General features: G+C 43.1%; 1 protein-coding gene across 1 annotated transcript in view; it reads right to left on the bottom strand.

Annotated features, from left to right (window-relative positions):
- Window positions 1-26,185, bottom strand: part of PTCH2 (patched 2) — a 53,509-nt gene that overhangs the window by 20,720 nt on the left and 6,604 nt on the right. The window contains exons 3-5 of the mRNA XM_028733641.2: window positions 4,660-4,849; window positions 4,300-4,369; window positions 3,351-3,442 (exon numbers count right to left, since the gene is read on the bottom strand). Coding sequence (XP_028589474.2) covers window positions 3,351-3,442; window positions 4,300-4,369; window positions 4,660-4,849 — 352 coding nt within the window. The remainder of the gene's footprint in view (window positions 1-3,350; window positions 3,443-4,299; window positions 4,370-4,659; window positions 4,850-26,185) is intronic.

Raw genomic sequence — 26,185 nt, 5'->3', positions numbered from 1 at the left:
GTTTCTGGGTCTATAAGAGCTCTGCAGCAAGGAAATTTGCCAGGTATGATTTTCCATGTTCATTTCCCCATTCTAATGGGAGAATCTGTTCTTGTTCCTGTTGTGCAGCCATTAAAATCGGAGGAGCTTGTCCATGCAGGATCAGGGCCTGAAGACCTACATGCTCTACTCTCAGAGCCTATCAAATTACTGAAAGCCTTGATAGTCAAAGCTTCTCTCCCAGACTCTTTCTAGAGAGCTGGCTGCGAGGGATTTTTTCTGTCTCTCCACACAAGTTTGTAGCCAAACAAACCAAAATAAGTTGAAGAAGGAGGGGGGGGGGAGTGGTTGGATATGAAGAAGGGAGTTGCAGCATTTTGTCCTTTCAGCTGGAATCACAAAGCAAAGTCTATTTTGCTTGCTATTTTCCTTTTTGAAAAACAGAAGGAAAAAGCAAAACTCCAAGATGTGGAAAGCAAGAAAGCAGGGGCAGGGAAAGTCTTGTCATGCTCAGAGCAGAATCACTCTCCAATCATTCATGAACCCCCAGGTCCCAAGAAGGTTCCTCCTTGCCTGATTCCCACATTCCAAACAGCCCAGCTCCTGCTCCCAAAGAGAGCTTCTTTTATCTGCTGTTTCTTGCTTCACTGAGCCAAGTCGGGCCCTTTTGTTTTTCCATAGATTGCTGCCCTTTGTTCTCCCAAGTTTTCTCTCCCTTTGCGTTAAAAGGAGGGGGGAGAGAGAGACCCTCAGCTGAACTGAAGCGGAAGCTGGACCTGAGGAAAAGACTCCCCCATTCCAGCCACTGACAAGAAAACTTTGGGACCTGTGTGTGTGTGTGTGAAATTTCTGAGCAGTGGAGGAGGGGGGATACGAGAGTCATTATAAATAAACAAGGAACCCAAGAGACTGGATACAGAAAGTAAGGGAGCAAGGACATGACGTTTCATGGAAGAATCTAGGAAGAGCAAGAAAATCCCCAGGCTTCCTTGCCAACTGCCCTGGTTTGCACATGAGTCTGAGCTGTTATGCAAAGTGTGTTCTTAAAACCCCATACTTCATCTACTTTAAAAAAGGAAAAGGAAAGGGAAGCTTGAAGGCACCCCAAAGTCTCAAATTCTGTAACCTTTAGCTCTCCTTTGGGGGGGGGGTGCTTAAGAGTAACACTCCATTTTGTTCAGTGAATCACCCTGCAAATAGCACCCAACATTTGTATGAGGTAAACTCAGTGAGATGAAACAGACCCTGTTCCCTTAAAAAAACAAAACCCCACACCTTGCATTTGTGCTGCTCCCGAGTTCAACGGAAAACACTTCACCCTACCCCAACCCTTATTCTCGGCAGTTTGATATTAAAATCCCTCCCTCTTTTAATTTTTCTGAAATCTGTTTTCTCCTCCCTCCCTCCCTGTCCCCTTTCTCTCAGCAGCAGGCTGAATAAAGCTACTATTCCATTTGTTGGGCAACTTGGAGCTTTCAAAGTATCATTAGCATGAGAATACGTGGTGTTGCCGTTTGCTGACAAAGCATAAGTCTCCAGGGCCCCTTATGGACAAACACACTTGTAAACAGAAAGAATGCTGGCTATTGTTCCTGTCCCTCCCTCCCCCAGTGCCTCCAGTGGGGCTGGTCCCCACATCTTTACCCTCTCTCCCCCTCCATCCCCCATTTTGTACACCTTAATAGAAACATAATTACGAGGCAGCAGGAGCAACAAAACAAAGCAATTGGCCCCAAAGTAGAAACTTAGGGGAGGGGGTAGGAGACTAGAGAAAGCGTTTTCCCTCTGGTACGGAAGTGGGACAGGGAGAAAACTGCTGGGGCTGTGGACCTATACCCAAATTCTGTGGGGGCAGGCTGGAGGATGTGAGACTATCCTACCACCCACTAACTGTTACCACCCCTTCCCTAATGTGGCATCGCAGAACAAGGGGGGGGGGGGGTGTAAGCAAAATCCCCTTGGACATGCCGTGGTGGAATAGGTAAGAGGAGAAAAGCTGTAGTATTATAGTGGTAACTGGCAAATTATGCTATTCTACAGCAGATGGACAGTACTCTCCTTCCTGTGCCACAGGTGCCACCTTAATAGTATATGTGCCACTGAAAATGAGAACTATGTTTCCGTTTCCCCAAACAAGCAATAATGCACGCTGAAAAAATACTGAAAGGTAGGTAAGTACAGTGGTACCTCGGGTTAAGAACTTAATTCTTTCTGGAGGTCTGTTCTTAACCTGAAACTGTTTTTAACCTGAAGCACCACTTTAGCTAATGGGGCCTCCTGCTGCCGCTGCGCCACCACTGCACAATTTCTGTTCTCATCCTGAAGCAAAGTTCTTAACCCGAGGTACTATTTCTGGGTTAGCCGAGTCTGTAACCTGAAGCGTATGTAACCTGAAGCGTATGTAACCTGAGGTACCACTGTACCTTGGAAGCATCAGATACAGGAAGGAAGCTTTTCCACAGGTGCCAAGCAAGCCAAGCAAGAAACCCAATTATTAGGCAAAGATCCTATTGCTTATTAGTACAGGAAAATTATGAAGCCACAAAGTGTTTTTGCAACCCGTCTTCCTCCATCATCATCAGCTATGCTTTCTAACAATGCCTGCCATGGCCAATCCAGCCTGCAGGCCTTAAAGGCAAACAGGTAAGTCCAGCTCTGATTTAGTGGTAAAAGAGCATTATTGATCAAACACAAAAAGATGCCACCATCTTTTTGGGCAGGCTCATGTACAATCCTTATCATGACTGGTCCTTCCTCTACTCCTCGTTCTTGACCAGTGACTGCAGGCAAACATTCCTGCTACATTCAGATGTCTTTCTCCTTGTTGGGACCTTGCTTAGCTGCAAATAAGAACTGGGACACTGTACGAGAGGTTAAGAGCTTGAGGTGTGACGTCTGAGCTGGAAATGCCCAATTCAAATCTCAGCTCATCCACCAACACACTGGGATGCAAGAGCCTTTAGTAATGCCTTCTTTAATACTGAAAGAATAGGACCATCCTACCTTAAAAGTTTGTTATATTTATTATTGTGTTTAGTGAGGGAAGTGGAAGTGCTTTGGGCACTTTAAGAAAATGCTAAATGATCATACTTCACATCCTGTGAAAGAGCTTGAAAGCACTCTCAAAAACCTGAGGGGGGCTCAGATAGAAGACAGTGTGTGAGAGTGTGTATGTGTATAGACAAGCATACTTCCTAAAGCCTAGATAAGTCTGTGGAATAGGGAACAGACGAGAAATAGCTAAAAGCATGTCAGGTCTCAATCCCTGTGCTGGATACATGCTTAACCTACAGACAGCCTTCTACACAGACTTGGCCTCACAGGCCAATCAGAGCAGGGCAGAAAAGTACACCTGAAAAACAGGTACTCACGGGAGGTAAGCGGAACCCCCTTGCAGCTTGGCACCATCCCAAAAGCAGTCCAGTGGGGTCACGATAACACAAGGAAAGAGCTTCTCGATCATCTGGGAATGACAAGAGCCACAGTCACAGAGGAAAACCACAAGTTCATCTTTCCAGTTCTCTTTTGCTCTCTTTGTCCCTTACCTTCCTTGACCTGCCCAAATGCTCACATAATTTTTTTGCAGGTGGGACTACCCTCTCTACAACCAGTGTTCTACTGCAACTTAACTTACCTTCTCTCCCCATTCTCTCCCTTGCAGCCTTTTGGAACAGTGAACGGCTTTGGGAACCAAAGAGTACCATCCCAAATACAAGCCCTCAATCCGAACAGATCCCAGATATGAGAACCTGGAAGACTTGTCCTAGCCAAACGGGCTAGAGTGGGCCACGGGAAGTTCTCACTCTGAGGATACCTGTCTAAGGGGACAGCAGTCTCTTGCAACTGAGGCATGCAGGATGTAAAACCCTTATCACCAGAGGTCAGGCACTGCTGAAAGCAGTTGAGGATAAAATAGACTTTCCTCTTTCTACTCCCCCAGCATATGGCTGGAAGGGAAATAAAGCCTCATAGTTAGCTCTTATCTCAGATACACAGGAGTGATTGTAACCAGGGTTAGGGGTCTAGCAAAAGGAAGCATGTCCAGTCTATGCAGAAATGTCCAAGTCTCTGAACCCAGAAGGGTGCTTTGGGAAGCTGCTCCTTTGTAACACCATCCTTTTTTAAAGATTCCACCCTATCCCCATAGCAACCTGGATATCCTCTCTAAGACCCACCCCATTCTCTAGCCAACCAGCTAGACCCCAGGGAATTATTTATGCCATCTAACAAAGAGCTTTTCCCCAGCTGATCTACCTAATTTCTATGGGTTTTAGTGCAACCCCTGTCCCTGCAGATGCATGCATTCCCTTGGTAACTCACCCGTGCAATCATTCCATTCTCAATTATGGGGACACCTGACTTGTAGCATATTTTGTTGAGATCCCAAGACCTGAAAGAAGAAGCAGAGGCAATGAATGTAAAAAAAAAGTCAGAAGACTTGCTGGAAAGAGGAATGTTAACTAAATGGAAGCTGCAGAGGCAATGTACCTCTGAGTAACAGGTGCTGGGCACAAACATTGGGGAAGGCCATAACCTTCATGCTCTGCTTGTGAGCATCCAGAGACACCTGAAGATTGATAGAAACTGAATGCTGGACTAGATAGATCTTCATCTAATCCATCATAAAAAGTGTATGTTCTTCTTATGAGATTAACATAGATTTTCCATTTTGAAACTCACTTTCCGTAAAGTAAGACTTGCACTTTGCTTGCAGCCAGAGCAGCTTCAAGATGCATTCCCAAGGCCTCTGGGGTCAGGATGTTTTCACCTTCCCGTTTGGGAGTTTGTATCAGCATCTGGGGTGTGTACAGAGACTCTTCTCCTAGCTTTTCCTTTGTGTACCGGAGCTCCTGGCTGACACGGCTGCCCTCTGGAGGGAAAGGGAAAGAAACACTGGAGTTAATATACCTCCCACTTACCTCTGTCCTCTTACTTGGCTCTTTGCTTATTCACATGAGAGACCCTAGAACTGAGAATAGGCCCACAGGGGAACATCATGCAGTCTGGTCTTCCCTTTAACACATGTATTCTTCTTCACATTATCATGGTTAAAAGTATACATTTCCCCAACCCTTGGAAGATTTAACTAGTAGACTGATTACTCCAATCTGTGTTGGTTGTCTAATTAATTAAAACAAATTAAAAGACACAGAGAAGTGTTGTGCTTGATCACACATAGTATTTTTAAAAAATAAAACAAAACACAGCTGCAGAGGTAGAAGTGAGGAGGGGCTCAAGAAGGAGTGGTATTGCTTGATAAGCTCCCCACCTAGGAGCAAAATCCTACTGGAGAGGAGGCAGGTGTTCAGCAACTTGCAAGGAGCGGTTTTACTGGGGGGGGGGGGACAACTGTTGGAGGGAAAGAGCTAAGAACTGCCTCCCCCACAGTCTTCCACTGTAATTGCAGCTTCTGGGACTGTATTTTATTTTTGAAAAAGAAAGGGAAAGGGCAAGTGGAAGGCGAAACTACATATTGAGAAGCTGCTACCAGCACAGAGAGCTATACAGCCATACCTCAGGATAAATACACTTCAGGATAAGTATTTTCGGGTTGTGCTCCGCGGCAACCCGGAAGTAATGGAGCGCGTTACTTCCGGGTTTCACCGCTCGTGCATACGCAGACGGTCAAAATGACATCATGCGCATGCGCAGAAGCGGCGAAACGTGACCCGCGCATGCGCAGACGTGCAGTTGCGTCTTACGTTCTGTTCAGGATACGAACGGGGCTCCGGAACGGATCCCATTCGCATCCCGAGGTACCACTGTAGTTCATCGTCTGCCAGAGGAAGTTGCCCACCATATACTGTAACTGACCTGGTGCTCCAGAAGCCACAATAAGAAGTATATAAATATGACTAATGTAGTCAGTATATTAAAAACTGAAGGGAATAACTTTGTTTGCCCCTTATGGCTTTGAGTGGGATGAGTGAACTAATAATGCCAAGGGGAAATTCACTGTGCCCCAAGCTTCCACTCTGAAGAATCCCCCAATGGTAGCTTTGCTACAAAATAGTGCAAGTTGCGGAGGAAGTTGCCTGCCTGCCACAGAACAGCTGTATATAGCAAAGGATTCTGGGAAATATTCTACAGCGCATACTCAGTTCAGTCATAGTAATGCCCAAGCCTGTTGAGTCTCACATTCACTCTGTACAAAGTGAAAGTACACCCTAGCACACACAAGCTTCTGTGGCTGCACATTGCAGAAGATAGGAAGTTAAAGAGATAAAGGTGACTTTCAGAGACATTTGTTTGCCGTGGTTAAACTTCTCATTGAGGAATATTGCACACGTGTCTTCATAAAATTTTATATATAAAGTTAACAACAGATATATCATTTGGAAATTGACATTGAATTTACATTGCTTCAGTATTGCTTCAGTAATTTGTTAAGTAATTTGTGTTATAAATTTAAACCATCTTTATGGTCATTGCGCTTTTTTCAAGGGATTATATCTGAGCACTCAAAGCCACCTCACAAAAACAACTACAATTCCCACACTTCTCCAGGGGAAAATTCATGGCAGTTAAACCAATTTCATACTGGTTTGGGTCTATAGTGTAGACATTCCCTTAATCATCCTTAAAATAAGAATGTGAGGGAAGTTGTCACTATTTCCATTTTGCAGATATAGAGACACAGACTGAGAGACAGGTTACTGAACCGAATGATAAATTCTGTTTTGACTACAATCTCCCATTTTCAAGCCATTGCAGAAGACTCTCAACATTTGGCTCCAGGTTTATGGGGCTAATGACAACATAGCTGTCTCTTGAGGGTCAGAATCCAAGAAACACCAATGCATTCTAACATTTTCTTGATTTTCCCAACTCCTTTTCTTCTAAACGTGTGTGGACATATCTGTCTTTAACTGGTTTAATACATGTTGCCTCTCTCCAGAAAACACCACAAATTGCAATTCCCAGGATTATTTGATGGTGGCAGCAGCAGGGATGGGGATGAGGAAGGAGTATAGACAGCTAAACTGGGGCAAAACCAAAATAAGTTTGTGACACAGGTACGTCTTATTGGCAGCAGCTGTGGAGCACAACAAATGGAAGGTTCATAATATGCACTGTAGGGTGCTTGCCAACTATGTGACTCTAGTACAGCGTTCCTCAACATGGTGTCCTCCAGGTGGTTTGGACTAAAACTCCTATCAACTCCAGCCAGCCTAAGCAATGGTCAAGGACGATGAGAGCTGTAGTCTATAAAAATATATGAGTCAAACCATCACAAGACGGGCTGAAATTTTGGGAGGCTGGAAAGTTACAATGGAATTGTCTTGTGGGCAGAGTGCTCATTTTTATTTATTTATTATTATTACTTTGTCAAAATAAAAAAAATAAAATTATCTTTCTATCTGGAGGGCACCAAGTGGGAGGAAGAATGCTCTACAGGATAGCCTATCCAAATATTGTTCATATTAAAATAAAAAACATTTTCCACATATCTTTTCCTTTTCAAATTCTCTGGCTCACCTTATTTTTAACAGAAGCAGAAAATGAGGACATAAAAACCACATATTCCACAGCCTGATAATTCTTTTGCTTATTGGTGCTTCTCCCCCTCCATCGTTCTGGGTTCTTCATCATAAATTTTATTTCTCAAACTTGGTAAGAGAGAGTTTGTGTAGACATTTTTACTACAAGCTCGCTGCTGAGCTCAACAATTCTATCCTGTCCTGCTATTTTGTCACTTTTTGTAAGTATAAATTCTTCTTTTAATACTTCGTAGCTGTTGATATTTATAAATATATATATATATATATACCCAAGCTGATTGACAGGCATGCTTTTGGTTTCCACGCCACTCTCCCCAAAGGAACAGCTGGGATGCCAGTGAGGGAGGAGGCTATGCCAAGGAACACAGGGAGGGGACAGACACTCTGCGTCTGTCCGAGATGGGAAGAGCTGGGAGGGAAGCATCAGAGGCAGAATCCAAACCATTCCAGGCTGTTTGGGAGGCAAGGCACCAGGAGTCATGCTGAGCTCTGCTGATCTTGACTAGGCCACCCAGGAGAGAAACCACACGTACAACCAGAATGTAGAGGAAGGGTGGGGAACACATTCAGGCCAAACTTTGAAGCCACAGGCGAAGATGGATCCCAAAAATTAGAGGAGTCCTTCATCAGATGGTCTTTAAGTACAAAGCCTCTTTTTAAACAAGTGCCAGGAGATGGTTTTGTGCCATGTGATGGCCGGGACAGAAATATGCAGAGAGGGAGAGAGAGAAAGAGACCCTCTCAACAACCTTCTTCTTGTCATTGCCCAGGATGAGTGGTAGTAGGAAGTGGACACTGGGAGCCTTATTTATTTATTAACAACGTTCGGAGCTGAAATGACAGTACATCTGCAAGTGTTGTGAAGAAGGGAAGAGAGGGAGATATTCCTTGTAATTAGGGTTAATTTGGAACAGGACAATCTGAAGCTTCAAAGGGGAATGAGGAAGCCTCAAATTCCAACACCCTAATTAACCAGGGAGCAACATGAAAAGACAAGGCAAAATGAGAGAAGCTGCCAAGTATGCTTTACATGGGGCACTCTCTTGTCTGATGGGGAGGGCGTTAAACTTAGGTACTGTCACTCTATGTGCCACAGCCTCCCCCCCCCCCCAGCTGCTCCTGCTTAACCCCCCTCCCCTCCACTGAGAGAGCAGCATTGTTTGATACAAAGTTGGGGGAGGGGATTCAGGGCTACAGCGAGGTAGCAACAGTGAGCATGTTAATGAGGAGCCCTATGCAAATTCTTTTTTACTCCAATTAACAAAGGAAGCCCTCTCCTTTTTCATGCAAAGGGTCCCTCTCCCTCCTGATCAAACTCCCAATTGTACTGCTGCTTTGGCTTTGAGTATTAGATTGGATTATCCCTCATTCCACCCCACATGCATTGAACACGTACACACCTCAGATATGCTATATCTCACTCTCACAGCCTCCCCAGGAACATTCAAATATCTTCAGAACAGCAGGGATGAAAACATTGGACCACATCCTTAGGGTCTTCTTGTACTCAAGATTCCCAGGTTTCTTTAAGGAGAGGCTGCAAGCTCCATCCCATCAGTTGGCCCTTGCACTGTGTGGGGTCCGACAGACTTACACTGCCCCATCTTGCTAGACAAGCCAACTGTGTAGGACACTCCTCCCCTAGCAGGGCCTCTTTGGCTCAGAGGATGCCTCACAGCATGCTCCCAGAAACACTCCCTGTCTCCCCACAGCAGCAGAGCTGGGTACCAACAAGGGCAGCCGAAAAAGCAGAATTGGTTGGGAGCCAAGTGGAGAGATGCCCAGTAACCCAGAGCTGGCTGATCTAGGAACATCCCCACAGCACGTCCGGCAGGACTTGTGTCTAAAGGGCCTAGCCAATTTGCTTTTGCAAAGAGAGTCTGGGTTGCAAGCCTAGTGCAAGAGCATGCCTGGAAGTACCAGTGCCAACAGGGCACTGGAGCAGAGCTTCATAGCAAGGTTATTCTGTGGAAGACTTTATTTCCTGCCACCCTTTCTCATTCCTCAGAAGCCACTCCAAGCCACACCCTGGGCTTCACTATGACATCCTAGTCTAGTAGATTCCAGAGTGCCGCTTCAGCCTGGCTACATGGTCAACTGCCCTCAAGGCAAGGGTCATCTCTTAACCCAGCTGAGAAATGGGTAGCTATGTAACTGAGGAGCAGGGGAGATCAATTACCTGGTGTTGACAAAAGCAACTTATCTCAGTCCTGGGTTGCACATGCTGACACCGTCTCTCCCTTTTCTCTCCCCCTAGGTTCAGCAGAGCCGCTTCCCAGGCAGTGGAACAGGCCTTCAGAATTATCCCCATAATTACAGGCTCTTGGATAAATTGCTGGGCTGGGCACCTCCTCCCTCCCAGCTGGGCCACCCAAATGCAGCCCCCTGCTCTGTTTCCACACCAGCTGGGAGGCCCAAGAGAGCTTCAATTAAAAGAGACAGGATAGGGCTCTCCTCTTAAGGGCCCACCTGGCTTGAGAAAATGTGCGGACAATAAACTCCCCCCCCCAAAGAAATCTCCAACCCTCTTCTAGGGTAAAACCTCCTCTCAACCAATTTAGCGCTACCATACTGGAGTAATCTGTTATTAAAGCTTCATAGTTATTATTATGGATATTTATGGTAGAAGGCAGAGATCCAGCCCCAAACACAAAAAAGTAAGAGATAATTTCTTGCCTCAAAGAACTGAAATTTTGGTCTGACTGGGCAAGAGGAAAGTCAGGCCCACAGAAGGAAAGGGACTGGAATTTCTCCAGCCCCACAGCAGGGGCTAAGAAGGGAACAAAACCCTTATGCCCATAGCACCTGTGGGAAAACATCACCCCATAGACTGAACAGAAAGAGTAGGGGTGGCAAGTGAGCAGCAGACAAAGCTGTTGAGAGAATCCCTTCTCAGAGCCTTCCCAGACATTAAAAAGCCCAGCTTTTATTCAAAGCAGGATGCAATAACACAATATCCTGTCTCCAAAGCAATTCATAGTAGTTTTGCTGTGGACATAGTTTTGTTGAAGGAGGTGACTCACCCACCACTTAGTAATAAATACATAAAGGCATCCTAAAGAGGGTGTTGCTGCAAAGGGAGCGTTCCTTGCTAACATGCTGGAGTAGTTAAAAGGGGGGGCCCCAGGGTCCAAGCATGTGGGCAGAAGGGGGCAGAAGTGGGACAGTGACTTTCCCCCTGGTAAAAACAGCTGCCGGGAGGTCAAGGCCACAGCAGGGACAAAGGGTAAAAGGTCCTACCTTCGCATTGCTACCCCAAACAGGACACCCCACCCACAGGTAAAGAAAAGCACACACAAAAGCCACTTATATAGTTAACACAATGTCTTCGTTTGTGTCAAAGAGATATACACCCTTTTACATAAGATGCTCTCTCAAGAGCCACAACTTCCAGAGTTCCTATGTTCCTGCTGACATTTCCTGTGCACACTCAAGAGAATCCAACACTGTTGTTGTTGTTGTAAAAATTATTTATAGTTTTCAGTTATTCATCTACTTTAATTGTATACTCTTATGAAATTGCAGGTTATTACAATAATCCTGCCAATGTCCTTATCTGTTTACAATTTGTTTGTAAATATTTAATAAACCATTTCCATTCTTTTATAAAAAGTTTGTTATCTTGATTTCTTATTTTTTCCAGTAAGTTTTGCCATGTCTGCAAAGTCCATAAGTTTTGGTATCCATTCTTCTTTCATCGAGACTTCTTATTCTTTCCATTTTTTGGTCAAATAACATTTTTGCTGCTGTAGTCGCATACATTAATAAATTTCTATACTGTTTAGGTAGCTCTATCCCATGGATAGGCAAACTAAGGCCCCAGGGCTGGATCCAGCCCAATCGCCTTCTAAATCCGGCCCGTGGGCGGTCCTGGAATCAGACTGTTTTTACATGAGTAGAATGTATCCTTTTATTTAAAGCCTCTCTGGGTTATTTGTGGGGCATAGGAATTCGTTCATTTCTCCCCTCCAGAATATAGTCCGGCCCACCACATGGTCTGAGGGATGGTGGACCGGCCCATGGCTGAAAAAGGTTGCTGATCCCTGCTCTATCCCTATAATTCCCAGAATAAAAGCTTCTAGTTTTTTGTTTTGTTTTTTTGAATGTTATTTTAAGCATCTTTTTCAATTCATTATATATCATTTCCCAATAAGCTTTAACCTTAACTGCAAGACCACCACATACGATGGTCTTTAAACATAAAATCCCAATAGACAAGAATCCAGCACTTTTGGCATCTGACTGCCAGAAGGAGGGATGAACAAGCACTGTACCAACCAGGGGCAGCAAGACCAGAGTGCTGCTTGATAGGATTTGCAGGTCTCAGAACATACGTCAGCAAACATATTAGGCCTCTAGCCTTCACAATGTGTAGAACTTACAGTAGGTCCATGACAAGGGAACACAGTGCCTATACAGCATTTAGTATGAGATACACCCACCCACACCCATATTGCCACATCTGGCTATAAATACAAATCAGGCAGCCACTAATAGAAAGAGCCTCCTTAGTTCCCATTATTTATGCTAACATATTCCAATCAAGCCTCTAATTTTTCAAAATAGACAAAGCCTTTTGTGGGGGGTTGGGAGAAGAGGGAGGGAGCAGCAGAGAGGAAAGAAGACTCGTGTTACAAATTTGTACCAGACCCCGAGAAGTGACACACAGATACTTGGTGGGGGCAGCCATTACAAGCACTATCCAATAGGTGTCTGTAACTCTCATGCCATGTTGTTCCATCCAGTATTCACAACAGAAGGGGAGGGGTCAAATATCATTTACTCAGCTAATACTGCAGCTTGAGCACTGGAAAAATGCAATATGCATGAAACAGAAATGCTTCCTTGAGGAAAGCTGTCTGTTTCCCATATATAACAAATGAGTAACAGCAGTCTCCACAAATCCCATGTTTTCCAAGGAAGGGAAATTCCAACATTTGCCTCCCCTTCTCTCTTTATTTGTGGGAGTGGGGGTGGAGGGGGTAATTCTCCAGAGTGAAAGGTGTGCAGAGGAACAGAAATTCAACCTTGAGTTAAAAAAGCATTTGTAACTGTTTCGAGGTTGAGGAAAATATACATGGTCACTTTCATCACAAGGGTTTTTTGTACACATGGGCAGGAAACTTACAGCAAGCCCACATAGGGCTGCTGTACTTCCTGGTCTGATTCACATGGGCTTCCAGAGAAGCCCTTCCTGGAGTACAGAACTGGGCAGTTTGAATGTTACTGGAGCTCTCTAGGGAAAACAACTGCCTTGATTCCATGAGTAGGGCAACCCTATAATTTGCCCTGGATCGGGTGTAAGTATGAATAGCAAGTATTGGGCCAGACTGAAAAAGGAAAGCACCTGGCATTAGACTCATGAGACCCTCCAGGGATGCAGTGACTACAAGGCATTAAGAAACCTTTGTGTAATTAATCAACTGGACAAGAAGACCCTTCTCCATGCATAAAACTGGCATCTACCTTCAGTCTGCCCTCTCCATTCAGTCTAGGCATTGTCACTACAAATAACAATGGAACACAGAGTTTGTCTTTACTCCTTGTATTAACACACATAATGTTCCTTTGCACCTAACGGGAGATATCAGAGGTCATCAAAAGAGAAGGGACAAACAATCCAAGAGCATGCCAAAAGATCATCCGGATAAAGTGAGAGGATAGAAACTTGCCTCAGGAAGATTGTTAGGATCCTGAAGGGTTATCCAAATGATTAAAAAAAATCTCAGACATAGCCCTTTAGTACTATATTCACAGAAGTCATATCCAGCAACAGTTGTACAATATCCTGCTGAAACCTGTGACACCTGTGCAGCCACATAACATATTAACACTTCAAGTTGCACTGGCCCTTCAAGCTAAGGAGATTTTCTCATTGAAACTACATTGTAGTTTGTGTTGGGAAAATAAAATAGCCCTGAAACAAAAGCACTTCCTTGATGGAAAACAACAACATCCTGAAGTACACGAGCAACAATTTTACATTTACTGCTGAAAAAGATTCTGGATTTGATTCATGAGACACAGATGATATAGAGTAAAATCCTAAATTCTAGCTACTTGCAGAAATCAGAAACTGGAGGAGGAGAGGTTTCAGTACCTGAAAATGTGAACTAGGTGGTTTCTGTACAGAAACTAAGGTACAACTAATCAATTTCACACAAGCACTGAATTGACACCCGTGTTATTTACCTTGCATACTTCTAACAGGAATTCTGAGTGAAAAGCATTTTCTTCTCCCAATTATGAAGGCAGCAGTACTGCGCAAAGAGACTTAATATTTTTACTGAAAGCCACTTTAAGACACATAAAGAAAATAAGGGTATAAATTCCTTAAATAAATAATAAAGTCCAACATTGCCTGCAAGCAAGAGCAACAGATTACTTTTTAAATTTTCAACATTTAATGCATGAAAACAGGGATACTAGTTTTACATTGAGGCGGACCTGTTGCGACTTCAGGGGGTGGAAAGCTAGACATCAGCTGGGGCTCCACAGCAAAGACCCCACCAGCCCAAAAGTGTCTTGCCTGAGAGCCCCACAGATCTTGAGAGATGGATGCTTAATGGTTTAAATAATTTCTATATAGTTTAGGTAGCACATGCTTAATATCAATTGGAAAATGGAGGCTAAAACATGGATAAATATATGCCGTAGATGCCTCTTGACCATGCGTCCTCAGTATATTGTCCTTCATCCTGCCCTTACCCACTATCACTGCTGGAGATACAGAAGGATCTCATTTCAGTTGGGCAGCTGAAGCCCCAGAATTTTAAGTGACTCACCCATGATCAGAAACCAAGAGACTAAATACAGTAGAGGACTTTTGAGATTTGAACTGCTCGTGTTAATTTAGCACACATCATCATTTTATACTGAGAAAATTGACATTGTCGTAAGATATCTGAGCATGACCCCATCGTGCTTCACTCAGCCACATGAAGACGAAGGGCTCTGTCACCCACTGTGGCACCATTCCGTGTACTGTTTATTATCCATATATGTTCAGTTCCTTATTTCCAAGGAGCGGGAGTCACTTTTTGTACAAGATCACTTTTTGTACAAAACTTGCGCATACCAACTTACTTAAAAAAAATAATTTTCTATACTTATTGTAAAAAACAATCCGCAGTTTTTAGATTGACTTGCCTAAGATCCAGGACAAAGCACCATGTAGTTCAGCATCTCGTTCTCATAGTGGCCAAGCAATCATTTGATTATCTACAGCTGAATGTGCAAAACTGCCTCACTATAATAGTGCTTCCACATTCAAGGGAAAGTATTCATGATCTGTTTGATTTCATTACTTCAATGAGTCTTAGTTGTGACTAGCTTTTGCTGATTGTACCCACCATTTCTGAATTGCAGTGAGAAGGCTCAGAAGCCCTGCCTGTGATGTCTGATCTGTAATGGTGGTTTCTGTCATTATGAACTTCTATTTGAACTTATAATTAACAGTCTTCCCTTTCTGAAAAATAATATGGAAGAAGCACCCTCTTATGGGGGACATGTTAACACTGCACGGTAAGCTGATCACTGTATTTCAAATATCTCATAACCTCCATTTAAAATGCAAACCACAGACATTTAGGATAGGTAGAAGCTATGATGTTGGACATAGAAGTATGTGCAGCAGTGATTCTTGGTTGACACTTTTAAATTGTTACTGTACCAGTGATGTTTCTGGTATTTTCATGGGATGGTGTGGCAGCAGCATTTGTATGCTAGAATTTTTTATTGTTATTGGTATGTTTTATATTTTATATCATTATAAAATAAAATAATAATTAATAATTTTGTTATGTACACCCCACCCATCTGGATGGGTTCCCCCAGCCACTCTGGGTGGCTTACAACTTATCTAAAAACATCAGTCCTTAAAACTTTCCCTAAACAGGGCTACCTTCAGAGGTCTTCTAAAGTCAAGATAGTTGTTCATTCCATTGACATCTGAAGGGAGGGTGTTACTACCGAGAAGGCCCTCGGCTTGTTTCATATTGCTTGTAAGCTGCTTTGAGACTGTTTGTCACCTTAGGCAACAAAGTAAATAATTAAAATAATAAATAACAAAGCAAATGGAAACAAAAAAGTTGCCATGGATAAAAATATGGGGCTTGTTGTCTAGAAGAGAAAGGTTATTCAGATCCACAATGGATCTCATCTCTTTTAAAAAGCAAACTAGACTGAATGTGACAAAACAAGCTAGTGGGTGTATAAAAGAAAAGCAGGAGTAATCAACTCCTGGAGACCATGTGCTAGTGGTCAGGGGTAGGCTTCTAACTATAGCAGCCAAAGCAACAATATTAATCCTAGTCCAAGGTTGTTCTGCATTAGATGGAGCTTAGAGTGCAACTGAACAGCATCTGAACTGTTGTCTCTTAGGAACAATCCAGTTTTTTAAACATAGGAAAGTGTGTCTTTGTAATGTCAAGAGGGTCAGACATGAATATGGGACCCATGAACTCCAGATAAAAGCATGGAAGCATTTTCAAGACATAGGTCTCTCTCACACATCTGTCTCTTCCAATATTCAAAGGATGCAGTTCCCCACAATTATTTGCTGGAGGGGAAATATAATGCTCTTAATGTCTCAGTAAAGAACACGTTCCTGGCATCTGCTGAGATCCCATCCAATAGAAAACACATGCCTGTGGGCACCTCTATATAAGCCATGGTAACATCCTGGAAATCATATATCTTCCCAATGTGCTTATTTAATAAGCAGACTACATATTTTCTCATTCCTTTTATCATGTGCAAACATGTGCACCCAATACTGCAGTGTACCTGCCACTTGTGTTTCTGTAGGTAGTACAAGACTGGCTTACTTGATTTGATTTCCCCATTTCCAAAGCATTCACTGAATTTTGAAACATGTTCATCTTTTGAGAGATAATGACTATTGCAAGATACAAGTTTTACAATGCATTGTTTTCTCAATTATAAGGATATTTTGATAAATTCCAAAGGGATAGCCATGCTAGTCTGATACTGCAAACCTCCCCACAAAAAATAACTTGTGACACCTTAAAAACAGATTTATTATGGCTTATGTGAAAAGAAAACGGTCTATAAGGTGCCACAAAATTCTGTATATATTGACATCAACCCTTCAGAACATTTTTGGTCACCTGTCTTCTAGTCCAATGGATGAAAGTCATCTGGGGTAAAGAAGTATGATATTGATATATGTCCTTATGGGGTTCAACTTGACCTCCTATCATGGCTGTTTTGAGGGACCATAACCAAATGTTCCTCAACACCTTTTATAGCTCCATCTTTTCAAAATGATAAATTCAATGCCCCACCCCAGGATCCAGCTGGGATTCTTCTGCTTACAGCAGTTTGCCAGAGAAGAGGCTTCAGTTATCAGATACCAACAGCTGGGTGGACTCTTTGGGGCTGGGAGGAGCATCCTTCAAAGCCAGCATGCCGGAAATGGATATGGGGAACTCTCTGGATCCTTTTCTGCAACAAACCTACTTGGTGCTAGAACAAGGGCAGAATCTTGGCTTCCAGAACAAAAGTTTAAATAAGGATTTAACAGAATGGACACAAGAAAACCAGAGTAACTTCGGGCTATGCCCTGTACCATCCAAGCTCAATAGAAAAGGTAGACATGTAGAAAAGAAGCACTAAGGTCTATACCAGCCATGTCCAAAGTCCGTTTCAGGGGCCTAATCAGGCTCGCCGGTCAGTTTAATCCAGCCCCTGTAGCAGTTTACCTCAACAACTTCAATCCTAAAAAAAGGTTAACAACTTTGGTCGGCCCTCACAGCCCTTCACGTCATCAAATATGGCCCTCTTTGAAAAAAGTTTGGACACCACTGGTCTATACTATAGGAACATTCCAACCTTTCCTGCAAGTCTCTCATTCACACTTTGCCCCAGCAAATGGTTGCAGACAGTGGACAGTTTTGCTTTCTAATCTCTTCCTTATGGAGACTTGAGTAGAATATCCTTTGGGTTGCTGGCCCAGTTTATAAGGGCAGACTGAAATTAGAAGTTCCTTTAAATTGGCCTTACCCCCCAGAACCTCAAATAGAATGGCAACTGATCTACATGGACAAATAACCATCCACTTCTCAAGTTGAGTCACACCCTTGCTATCTTCCCACCTTTCTAAGGGCTCAATTGATGACAGTAAGAGGATGTAAGACCCAATTAGAAGGGAAACCTGGGCCTTTCACTTGCTGTTTTCTCTCACCTTTGCATTACGAACCTGAGCAGAAAACATAATTTAGTTCAGTCAGAACTGAAGTTTGGGGTCTCTTATTAGACTATTTGCATGGACTTACTATGATTGTGTGATCTGCGACACCACAAACTGTTCAAAGTTCATCGCTCCCACATTGTATCACCAACTACCCTGGTCACAAACAAAGCAGGACACTCCTCTCCTACTCTGCATGCCTGCATCCTAAAAGTCAGATGATTTGGGTCAAGTGGCATGGAAATCTTCCCCATGAGAGACTGCTCTTAGGAAGCCCAAGCCAGCACCACAGCCAGCTGATCAAGATTCTATAATTTCTGGTTTCTCCATAGGAGGGCCTGTGTGGGTGAACTCTTTAGCTCTGATCACCTTATAAATGAGAAACCTCAGCTTAAGTAAAAGTATAGCTCTTAGGGTCAGTAAATCAACTCAAGTATTTCGAGTCAAGCTTCTCTTGAGTAGATGGAGCTTTAATGAAGGACACAGCACTCCCCACAGCTTGCAATATCTGATCTACATAGTTTAAGAAAGAAAGTGTACTAAAATGAAATCTGTGTGCTCTTAAAGCCTCTGCTGCAGAGTTCCCTGGTCCCGGTTAATTGATCTTTGGGCTCAACTTCAGGGTGACAAAAGGTGGACCTAAACATCAACAAAATGTCTTGAGCAGTGGGTGCTGGCCCAAAGACTGCTACATTGTCTGCTTGCATAATGTCTGTGTGTGTCCTGGCCCAGACTCTGTAGCACTAACCACAAACCCCTCTGATCCAGGGCATGGAAAACTGCCATATTCAAGTGAGAACCTGTCCAAAGAACATATGAAAAGCTATTCACTGATTTGGAAGCAGGGCAGTGGCCCTTCCCTTGGCCCTCCAAAGCTCATTCTTCTGACAAAACACTCATCAACCAATCCTTTTGATACTCTAGCTACCTGTACCAGCACAAAGTAACCTCAACTGGGACATAAAAATACTCCTAGAACTTCTCTCATCATCAGCCCAACAACAAGAAGTGTGACTGACTCAGGCACCCCACTGTGACAGATGCAGTCCTAGGTGCCATCTCCACAAGCCATATTACGGAGCCTGGTGCATAATAAGTGCTTTGTTCTCTCTCTTCTTCTTGGAAATCTTTTGAAGAGACAACTGATGGAAAGAGATAACCCAAACCTTGCTGTGGAACTGGTACTAGATGCTCAGCAGGGTATTAGTGTTCATTCTTTCATTTTTCTAATTTGAAAAGATCATAATAGGGGAGTAAGACTTATTCTATATTCATCTCAATAAATTCATCAGACTTTAACTTTTTGCATGGAAACTAGATGATTAAATGACATCTATTCCCCTCCCCCAATAAATAGCACTATCTGTATCCAGCCTTGCTCTTTGGTTCAGTCATAGTGTGAGTGCTGCAGTCTTGATAAACAAGCAAAGTGGAACCAGGTTTCATGAAATCCAGAGGGAAAAACCTCTTCTCTTGACAGTGTTACACATAACTTGGATAATTGCCTTTTAAAATCGGAGGATATCCTTGAAAGAACTACCTAATCTGTCATGATCTGGACTCAGGAGAATAGTTCCTCAAAGAGGACTTCTTCAAGGACACAATTCAAAGCCTTGGAAATAAAAAAAAAGGACCTTTCTGCCTCAAAAGTGAATACAAAGACAAATTTGTTCTACAATAGAGAGAGTTTCACTGGCTTTGGGAGTAGATTCTCTATCTTAGAAGCACCAATGGGCCTCTTGTATGTATTCCCACCTTTACTGATCCTAGGCAAGGTGCTTTGCAATATTGTAAGAGACTTGGGTGATCTCAGTCACCCTGTATTTATCTCATGGATTGTGGATTCACAACTTATGGGAGTGGATTCACAACCTACTGTGTACCAAAACCCAGTAGCTTATCCACATCTGTACATTCTGAATCTGACCACTTGGTGCCCTAAGCCAGGAGCATACAAGGTCTTTGGTATTTGATGTGATATTCACTAAGACAGTCCACTAATAAAATTTATGAAGCTAGCTGGAGGACATTTGTGTCAAAACCCTATTAAGGGTTGGCCCAATACAATTTGGCACCTGAGGCAAACCACAAAACGCTGCCCCCCACCCCACCCCACCAGGGAAGAAGGGGTAAGTGAAGATCTACAACAAGGACAAGGAAGTAATAAATATTTACATCAGGATCTGTTGCCTCTGTGGAACCTGCCACCTGAGGTGGTCATCTAACCTTGCCTCATAGGTGGGCCAGTCCTAGCCCTAGTCCCCCACATCCTAGATTTTCTACAAGATGGGATATAAAGGCCTTCTGCCAAATACTCTGAAGAGGTAAAGGTGGTAACTTTGAAGAGTGTTATCTACAACAGCCAACCACAGAGAATATTTGGTGCTTCCATAGATTTTGGAGTGACACATAAGAAAAATTGGAGAAACAACTACTGGAAAAGGAAAAAAATATAGGAGGACAGGCAAACAGGTAGCAAGCAGACACAAGACTTAGTTGGTGGGAGGGCCTGACTTAATGGGGCATAAGTTCTGCAGGCCTGATCTAAAACCATATGAGGCAAACTAAGGTCATTAATTAGGATAGGTATGAACAGCAGAACAGATAAATCAGAAACAAAAAAATAAGGTCTAAACATCAAGTGAAAAGGGACAAAAAGGAGAATGCTTGTTCTGAAGGACGAGAAAAATAATTTAAAATTTGCAGCAGGACTAGGGCTACAACCACATCATACCTCTTATATATTACAAACCACTACAAATCTGTGAAAGGTGAACTTGGGATAAGCATAAATAAATGCATAAACATGAACTGTTGCTTTTTTCTGCTGTAGGATAAATGATGTCCTCTTTGCTGCTCTTTCCCTGCTTCAGGTACCCTTTCCACCTTTAATATCCCTTCAACTGTCTTGTCCATTTATACTCTTAGACATTTGTTCTGTGCCTTATTATTTTACTATTGCTCATTATTATTTGTACACCCATTTTTTTAAATTTGAAAATCTGCTGGGATGTGGCTTTTTAATTTACATTGCACACAGCATTCTGCACAGCTGGCTTCTGTTGGAAAATAGCAGAGACAATTTATGCAAAGCTTGATCCTCATGGAATATTGCGTGTATGACTAAAATAGGATGGGTACAGTTTCACAGTGCAATCCTATACATGCCTGCTCAGAAGGAATTCCCAGAGTTCAATAGGCTTATTCCCAGATAGATGTTTATAGGATTGCAGCTCAAACCACACTAATTATGCACATATGTATGCATCCTTCATTAACTGAATATTCACACAAGGGATCGTGAGAAATAAAAACTTAAAGTCCAGTAAAAGAGAAATAAAACAGCTATCTTTAATAAAAGAAATCATGAACCAATATTGTTCCTAAGAAATGTACTACTTAGGAAATTCAGTGTGATAAAATATCATGTAAGTTATTGCTGTAGTGTGGTATTTTGCTTTAAGATCCTTGATCTAAACAAATCAATACTGTCATGAATATTAGGTTTTAAAGCTACACACTGAAGACTGCTTATTTGTTGTCCACGACAATAATGGGTTAAATGTGATTATTATTTTTTTGAAGAATGGCTTATATTTGTCTTTTTTGCAACTGCATGGGTTTATCCTGATTCAGAGACCCACGTTTTGACTGCATTTGTGAACATGTTGATCTAGATGATATAGAAGTATAAAGAGTAAATCTTATCCTTGACTGCTTGCGTCAAGGCGTCAACTGAAATTTTGGCAGATTATGCCCACATCTCTACTCACTGGGAAATCTCCTCAAAAGCAAAAACCCCAACAACTAGAAGCTGCCTGATCTGAAGCAGGATACTAGTCCAGATAGCCTTGGATGTGAGCCAGGTTGAAAGTGAGGCTTCATCATGGACAGCTTATGTTTTGGTTTAATCCATGACTATTCCCATCAGCAACAAATTCAATAATGCAACTAAACAGAGAGTAAGTGGACAGCTGTGTCCCCTCCATATCCATGTGGAGATCTGATTCCTTGACAGGCCTGAAACAGTGAAGAAAGGATGGGGAAGGCTAATATGCACCCACCCCCCTCTCACACTCCCTCCCTTATGGCAGTGGCAGCCGCAGCCGAATCTGATTTCTTGCAGCGTCCTCAACACAGTGCTGCACGCACATGCCTTGGGCCACCTTCAAAGTGTTGAGGGGCGGATTAGCTGGATTAGGGAGGCTGTGAAAGGAGCCATGCTGCTCGGGAGGAAGTCTCGCTGGGGGCGTGCTAAAAGAGCCATTTTTACCTGTCCCGGCTGCTCTGAAAGGCCTGCCAGCCGCTAGCTGGCCTATGGCTGTCAAAACACGTCCAACCAGGATCCTGTTCACCATGGAAAAGCAGCTAGCTCCATCAAGACAAGCAAGGGAGCCCAAGCACCCCATTAAACTGACACCCTGGGGCTAAACATTGCTGAGGGCCGAGGTAGGGGGAGATGTGCAGCGCCGTGTCCCTTGGTGCTTGTTCTCTAACAAACCTAGTCTGACAAAGACAGAGACGCCAGGCTGCTTTCTAAATAAACAAGGCAGAGGGGGTGGAGGTGGCTGGCAGGCTGGATGGGGGAGCTGGCTTTAAGGAGAGCACTGAAAGGCCCGTTTGAGGCCTACTCTCCATTCCCCAGGCCTGGCCTGGCCTTTTGTTTATCCCAGACCTAAATTAATGTCTTTATTTACCAGAAATCCGAAGGGCTCAGGTTCCCAGTGTGGAGGGGGCGGGTGAGGGAGAGGAACGGCATGAAGGAGCCTTGGCCAAAGACGAGGGGAGAGCCCGACCCCCGAAAAAGGGGGCTAAAAGAGATTCAGTTGGGAGCCATTCACTGCTAAGACTCCTGTCAGCATTGACATAAATTTCCACTGGTGTTGGCATTTACGCATTTGGCATTTCCATATGTATAGAGTTGCCTGGACTAATTATGCTAATCATCCCCTCTGTTGGCCGCTGTGAAAAATGCCCACATTAAGCACTCCACTGCCTGCTAATGTGACTTAATGTGCGGTTGAAACATACATTCATCCCCCTCTGAATGGCGAAATTTTTCCACATTGCTGCCTTCATTCAGGCAAGAAATGAATTTTTTGAACTCAGACCACTTTTCCAAGCCAGGGGGGATGGATCAGAGAATAACACTCTCTCCTTCTCTCTCCACTTTCTGTTCCCCACTCACAGCTCTTGCTAATAAAATAAAAAATAAAATCTCTAGGGCTGGGTCAGACACCCTTCTTCACATATCATTTAAAAATGGAATCTCCATATGTACAACCAGATCAGCGAGGTGGGGAGACCCCATCTTTATCTAGAAGCATCCGTCCTCTCACTCTTCTCTTGTCCACCCCCCCCCCTCAACAAAAGGAGCTCTTTCCTCCCCCAACCCTTCAATTCTTTGGGAAACTGAAACAGCCTGAGTGGCAACTCTAGCAAGTTTGAGCTAGTCTAAGAAAAGAAAGATCCTTTCAAAGCCGGCCATGGTCACAGTAGAAGATGCCTCTTAGAGCAAATGTCAAAGCAGAGGCAGAAAACAAAGCAGATTTAGAGGATAATGGCCAACGCTCTCCCACTCTTTCTCTCTCTTTTAGAGGATAGAGAGGCTGAAGGGTATCCTCAAATACACTATTTTTTAAATAGTAGTTACAACACTTGCTATTCTGCAGGTATTATTTACTACTTGCATGTGCAATCACATGTGCAACCCTCACAGCAGTTATTAGCAATCACAATAAATACTATGAAGCATATGAGAATTGTTCAATGGTTTTTTTCTTCTTCAAGTGTGGTTATAAACAACTGCATTTAGTTAACTCCAGTGTTACTTTGCTACTGGCATTTACTACCAATGGAAATTGGTAATGACTTGGTGACAAAGAAAAAGAACAAAACTAATGGCATTTCCCTCTTTGTTGGACTTTATCCTAGTTTGTCATCATCGTTCCTACCTGCACTGATAGTAGCATTTTTCCACTGTGGCCCATAGACAATTGCTTTTTCATTTGTGTGGTGTTGTTTTTAAAACGTATCTATGGATTCTGCCCAGCTTAAAAACTCTTTTCTTTATTGTGCCAAAGTTTATGTGTTGAATCCTGTCAAATGCCGGCCAAAGAAAAGACAAGAGAAGAGGCAAGGTGACTATGGAAGAACCTAGGAAATAGGTTGGCTTAAGACTAGACTGATCATTACCTAAGACTTCCACAACAGGAGGTTTATTTAATATATAGCAAGTGTGGGAGAATCATCACTTCTACAGAAGGAAGAGAAACACATAGAATATTAACCAAATCTAAACTATCAAAGGACATACCAGCAGACGTCTCTGTAAAAAACTACTACAAGAAATACAGTTTCTTTCTTGGAAACAATGAGGAATTGTCTATAAAATTTTGGAGGGTATGAGGGAAAGATGCTGGGACACACTCCAAAAATAGTGCAGAAACTGTGTGCCCCTGTGGCAGCCTGATGGACTTCTTTATGGAGGAAATTTGATAGGCCTTAAGTTTATATCCAGACTCCCTGAATTACCTAGCTTCTCCTATCGTTGTTGGATTCACATACTTCCCCTGCATCACAACATTCTGGAGTTTGCTTTTCCACTTTAAATAGTCCAGTTTACTTTCACACTGTCTATGTGAGATTATAAATTCTTTTTTGTAGATTCCTTAATTCTGCTGCCAGCCTCCTTTGCCTCTAAGGAATGCAAATGTCCAACAATATGGGAAGCACACTTGTTCACGTCACCCATCTCCCCCATGGCTCTCATCCTTCCTGAAGTTGTCCTCTCACTCTTATCAGCACCAAGGCCACTTCAGAGGCTTCTGCTAGCCACTAGGCCACCCACCTCTGCTGGCCACCCAAGAACATTACGTACATATATACACTGAAGCCCCCTTGGCCTCTGCACTCAGCTGCCTTGGGGGCTTGTTTATTTGCTCTTGTGAGCGAGGTATGCAGGCCCCACATCCACAGTTTATTTATCTGTTCAGAAGGAGAGTTCAGAGTAGAAAAGCCTCATTGAATATATACTGGGCCTTCTAGTATTTCTCACATGGCCTGCCTTCATGGGGTTCATCTCCAGTCTCAAACACCCTGAGGTCTGACCTGATTTAAAGGCTGCTTCACCTCTCCCATCTGCAGGAATATCAGGCTAAGTTTGTAAAGGTGTCAGGCGTCAGCTCTCTCAGCCTAGATAGACTCAGAACCCCAGCACTCTTTAAAGGAACCATTATTTGCCATCATTTCAAATGGGCAGTTTAGACATCTTTCACTGGGCATCAGATACAGATAAGCCAATGGTGCATGATTGTTATACTGAGCTGAAGTCCCTAAATGAGGCTAGGTTCCCCAGTCATTCTGAGCTAAATGCCCAGTTTGTGTACCCTACAAGCATCCAAACTACAGAATCTCCCTCCTTTACAAGTTACCTCTAGTCATATATATTTAGATGTTCACTCCCTCAAAACACTACTGAGAACTGAGCTGCATCTGGCATCAAAGTATTCTCCCAGGTTATAAAGTAGAAATTCAATCACGCCACTCCACAAATTACACTCCAGGAGTTGGCTTCACTAAATCCTGTGCTAATTAATTAATTCCTTTTTAAATATTGACATTATCCTATCCCAAGATATAGGCCAGTACAGTGAAATAATTTCATTTTCTCCAGCATGAAGGCATCTTACAACACTTTATCCTGGAAAATGTCACTACTGTCCTCTCTGGGTGTTCTGACTCATTCAAGATATAGAAACACGTTCAAGGTCAATTTTGACTGCCAGCTCAGAACAGCAACTGGGCTCACCACCAAGTCTCTTGAACAGTACCTTCCAGATCTCTGCATACTGGTCTTATCACCTCAGCATGCTGTCTGCAATCTGTCCAGCAAGGGTGTCTATCCATTGCCCCAGCAGTAATCCATCAAACTCTTCATTTCTTCCGAATCCTTGCAAGTTCCAGTATGGGTGGGCAAAAATCCTTCATTGGTTTTTCTTGCCTCCCCACACTCTCAGGAATTCAAAGATAAAAACATTTCCTCTGGCAGAACAGCCATTCAGTAGCAGCAACCTTTAAAAAGGCCCTGCAGCCACACAGCTACACCAAAATGTTCTGGTTAAAGATTAAACCTGCCTTTCTTTGAGGTCACCCTTAGCCTATAAATCAACCATGACCTTTTGCCTCTCCAATGCTGGTTTGTTTTCAAGCCCCAAGCTCTAGGGTTTAATTCCCACTCAGCAGTCTACCCTGGTCATAACAATGCCAACAGGCAAGTACCTTTATAGAGGTTTACCTATAAGTGCCTACAGTCAGTTCCTGTTGACATCAGCTCTTGGCATTTTCCCATCCACTGCATTTTTTATTTTTTATTTTTAAGCTGTGAACCGCCCTGAGATCTACAGATGAAAGGCGGTATACAAATTTAATAGATAATAATAACTGGTTGAGATGACTGGTGTCAACACTGTTGTAGAATAGATCACACACT

The sequence above is a fragment of the Podarcis muralis genome, chromosome 5 (assembly GCF_964188315.1).
Source record: "Podarcis muralis chromosome 5, rPodMur119.hap1.1, whole genome shotgun sequence".
Taxonomy (NCBI): domain Eukaryota; kingdom Metazoa; phylum Chordata; class Lepidosauria; order Squamata; family Lacertidae; genus Podarcis; species Podarcis muralis.
Note: the sequence above shows the minus strand (reverse complement) of the source record. Positions and strands in the feature narration are given on the sequence as shown.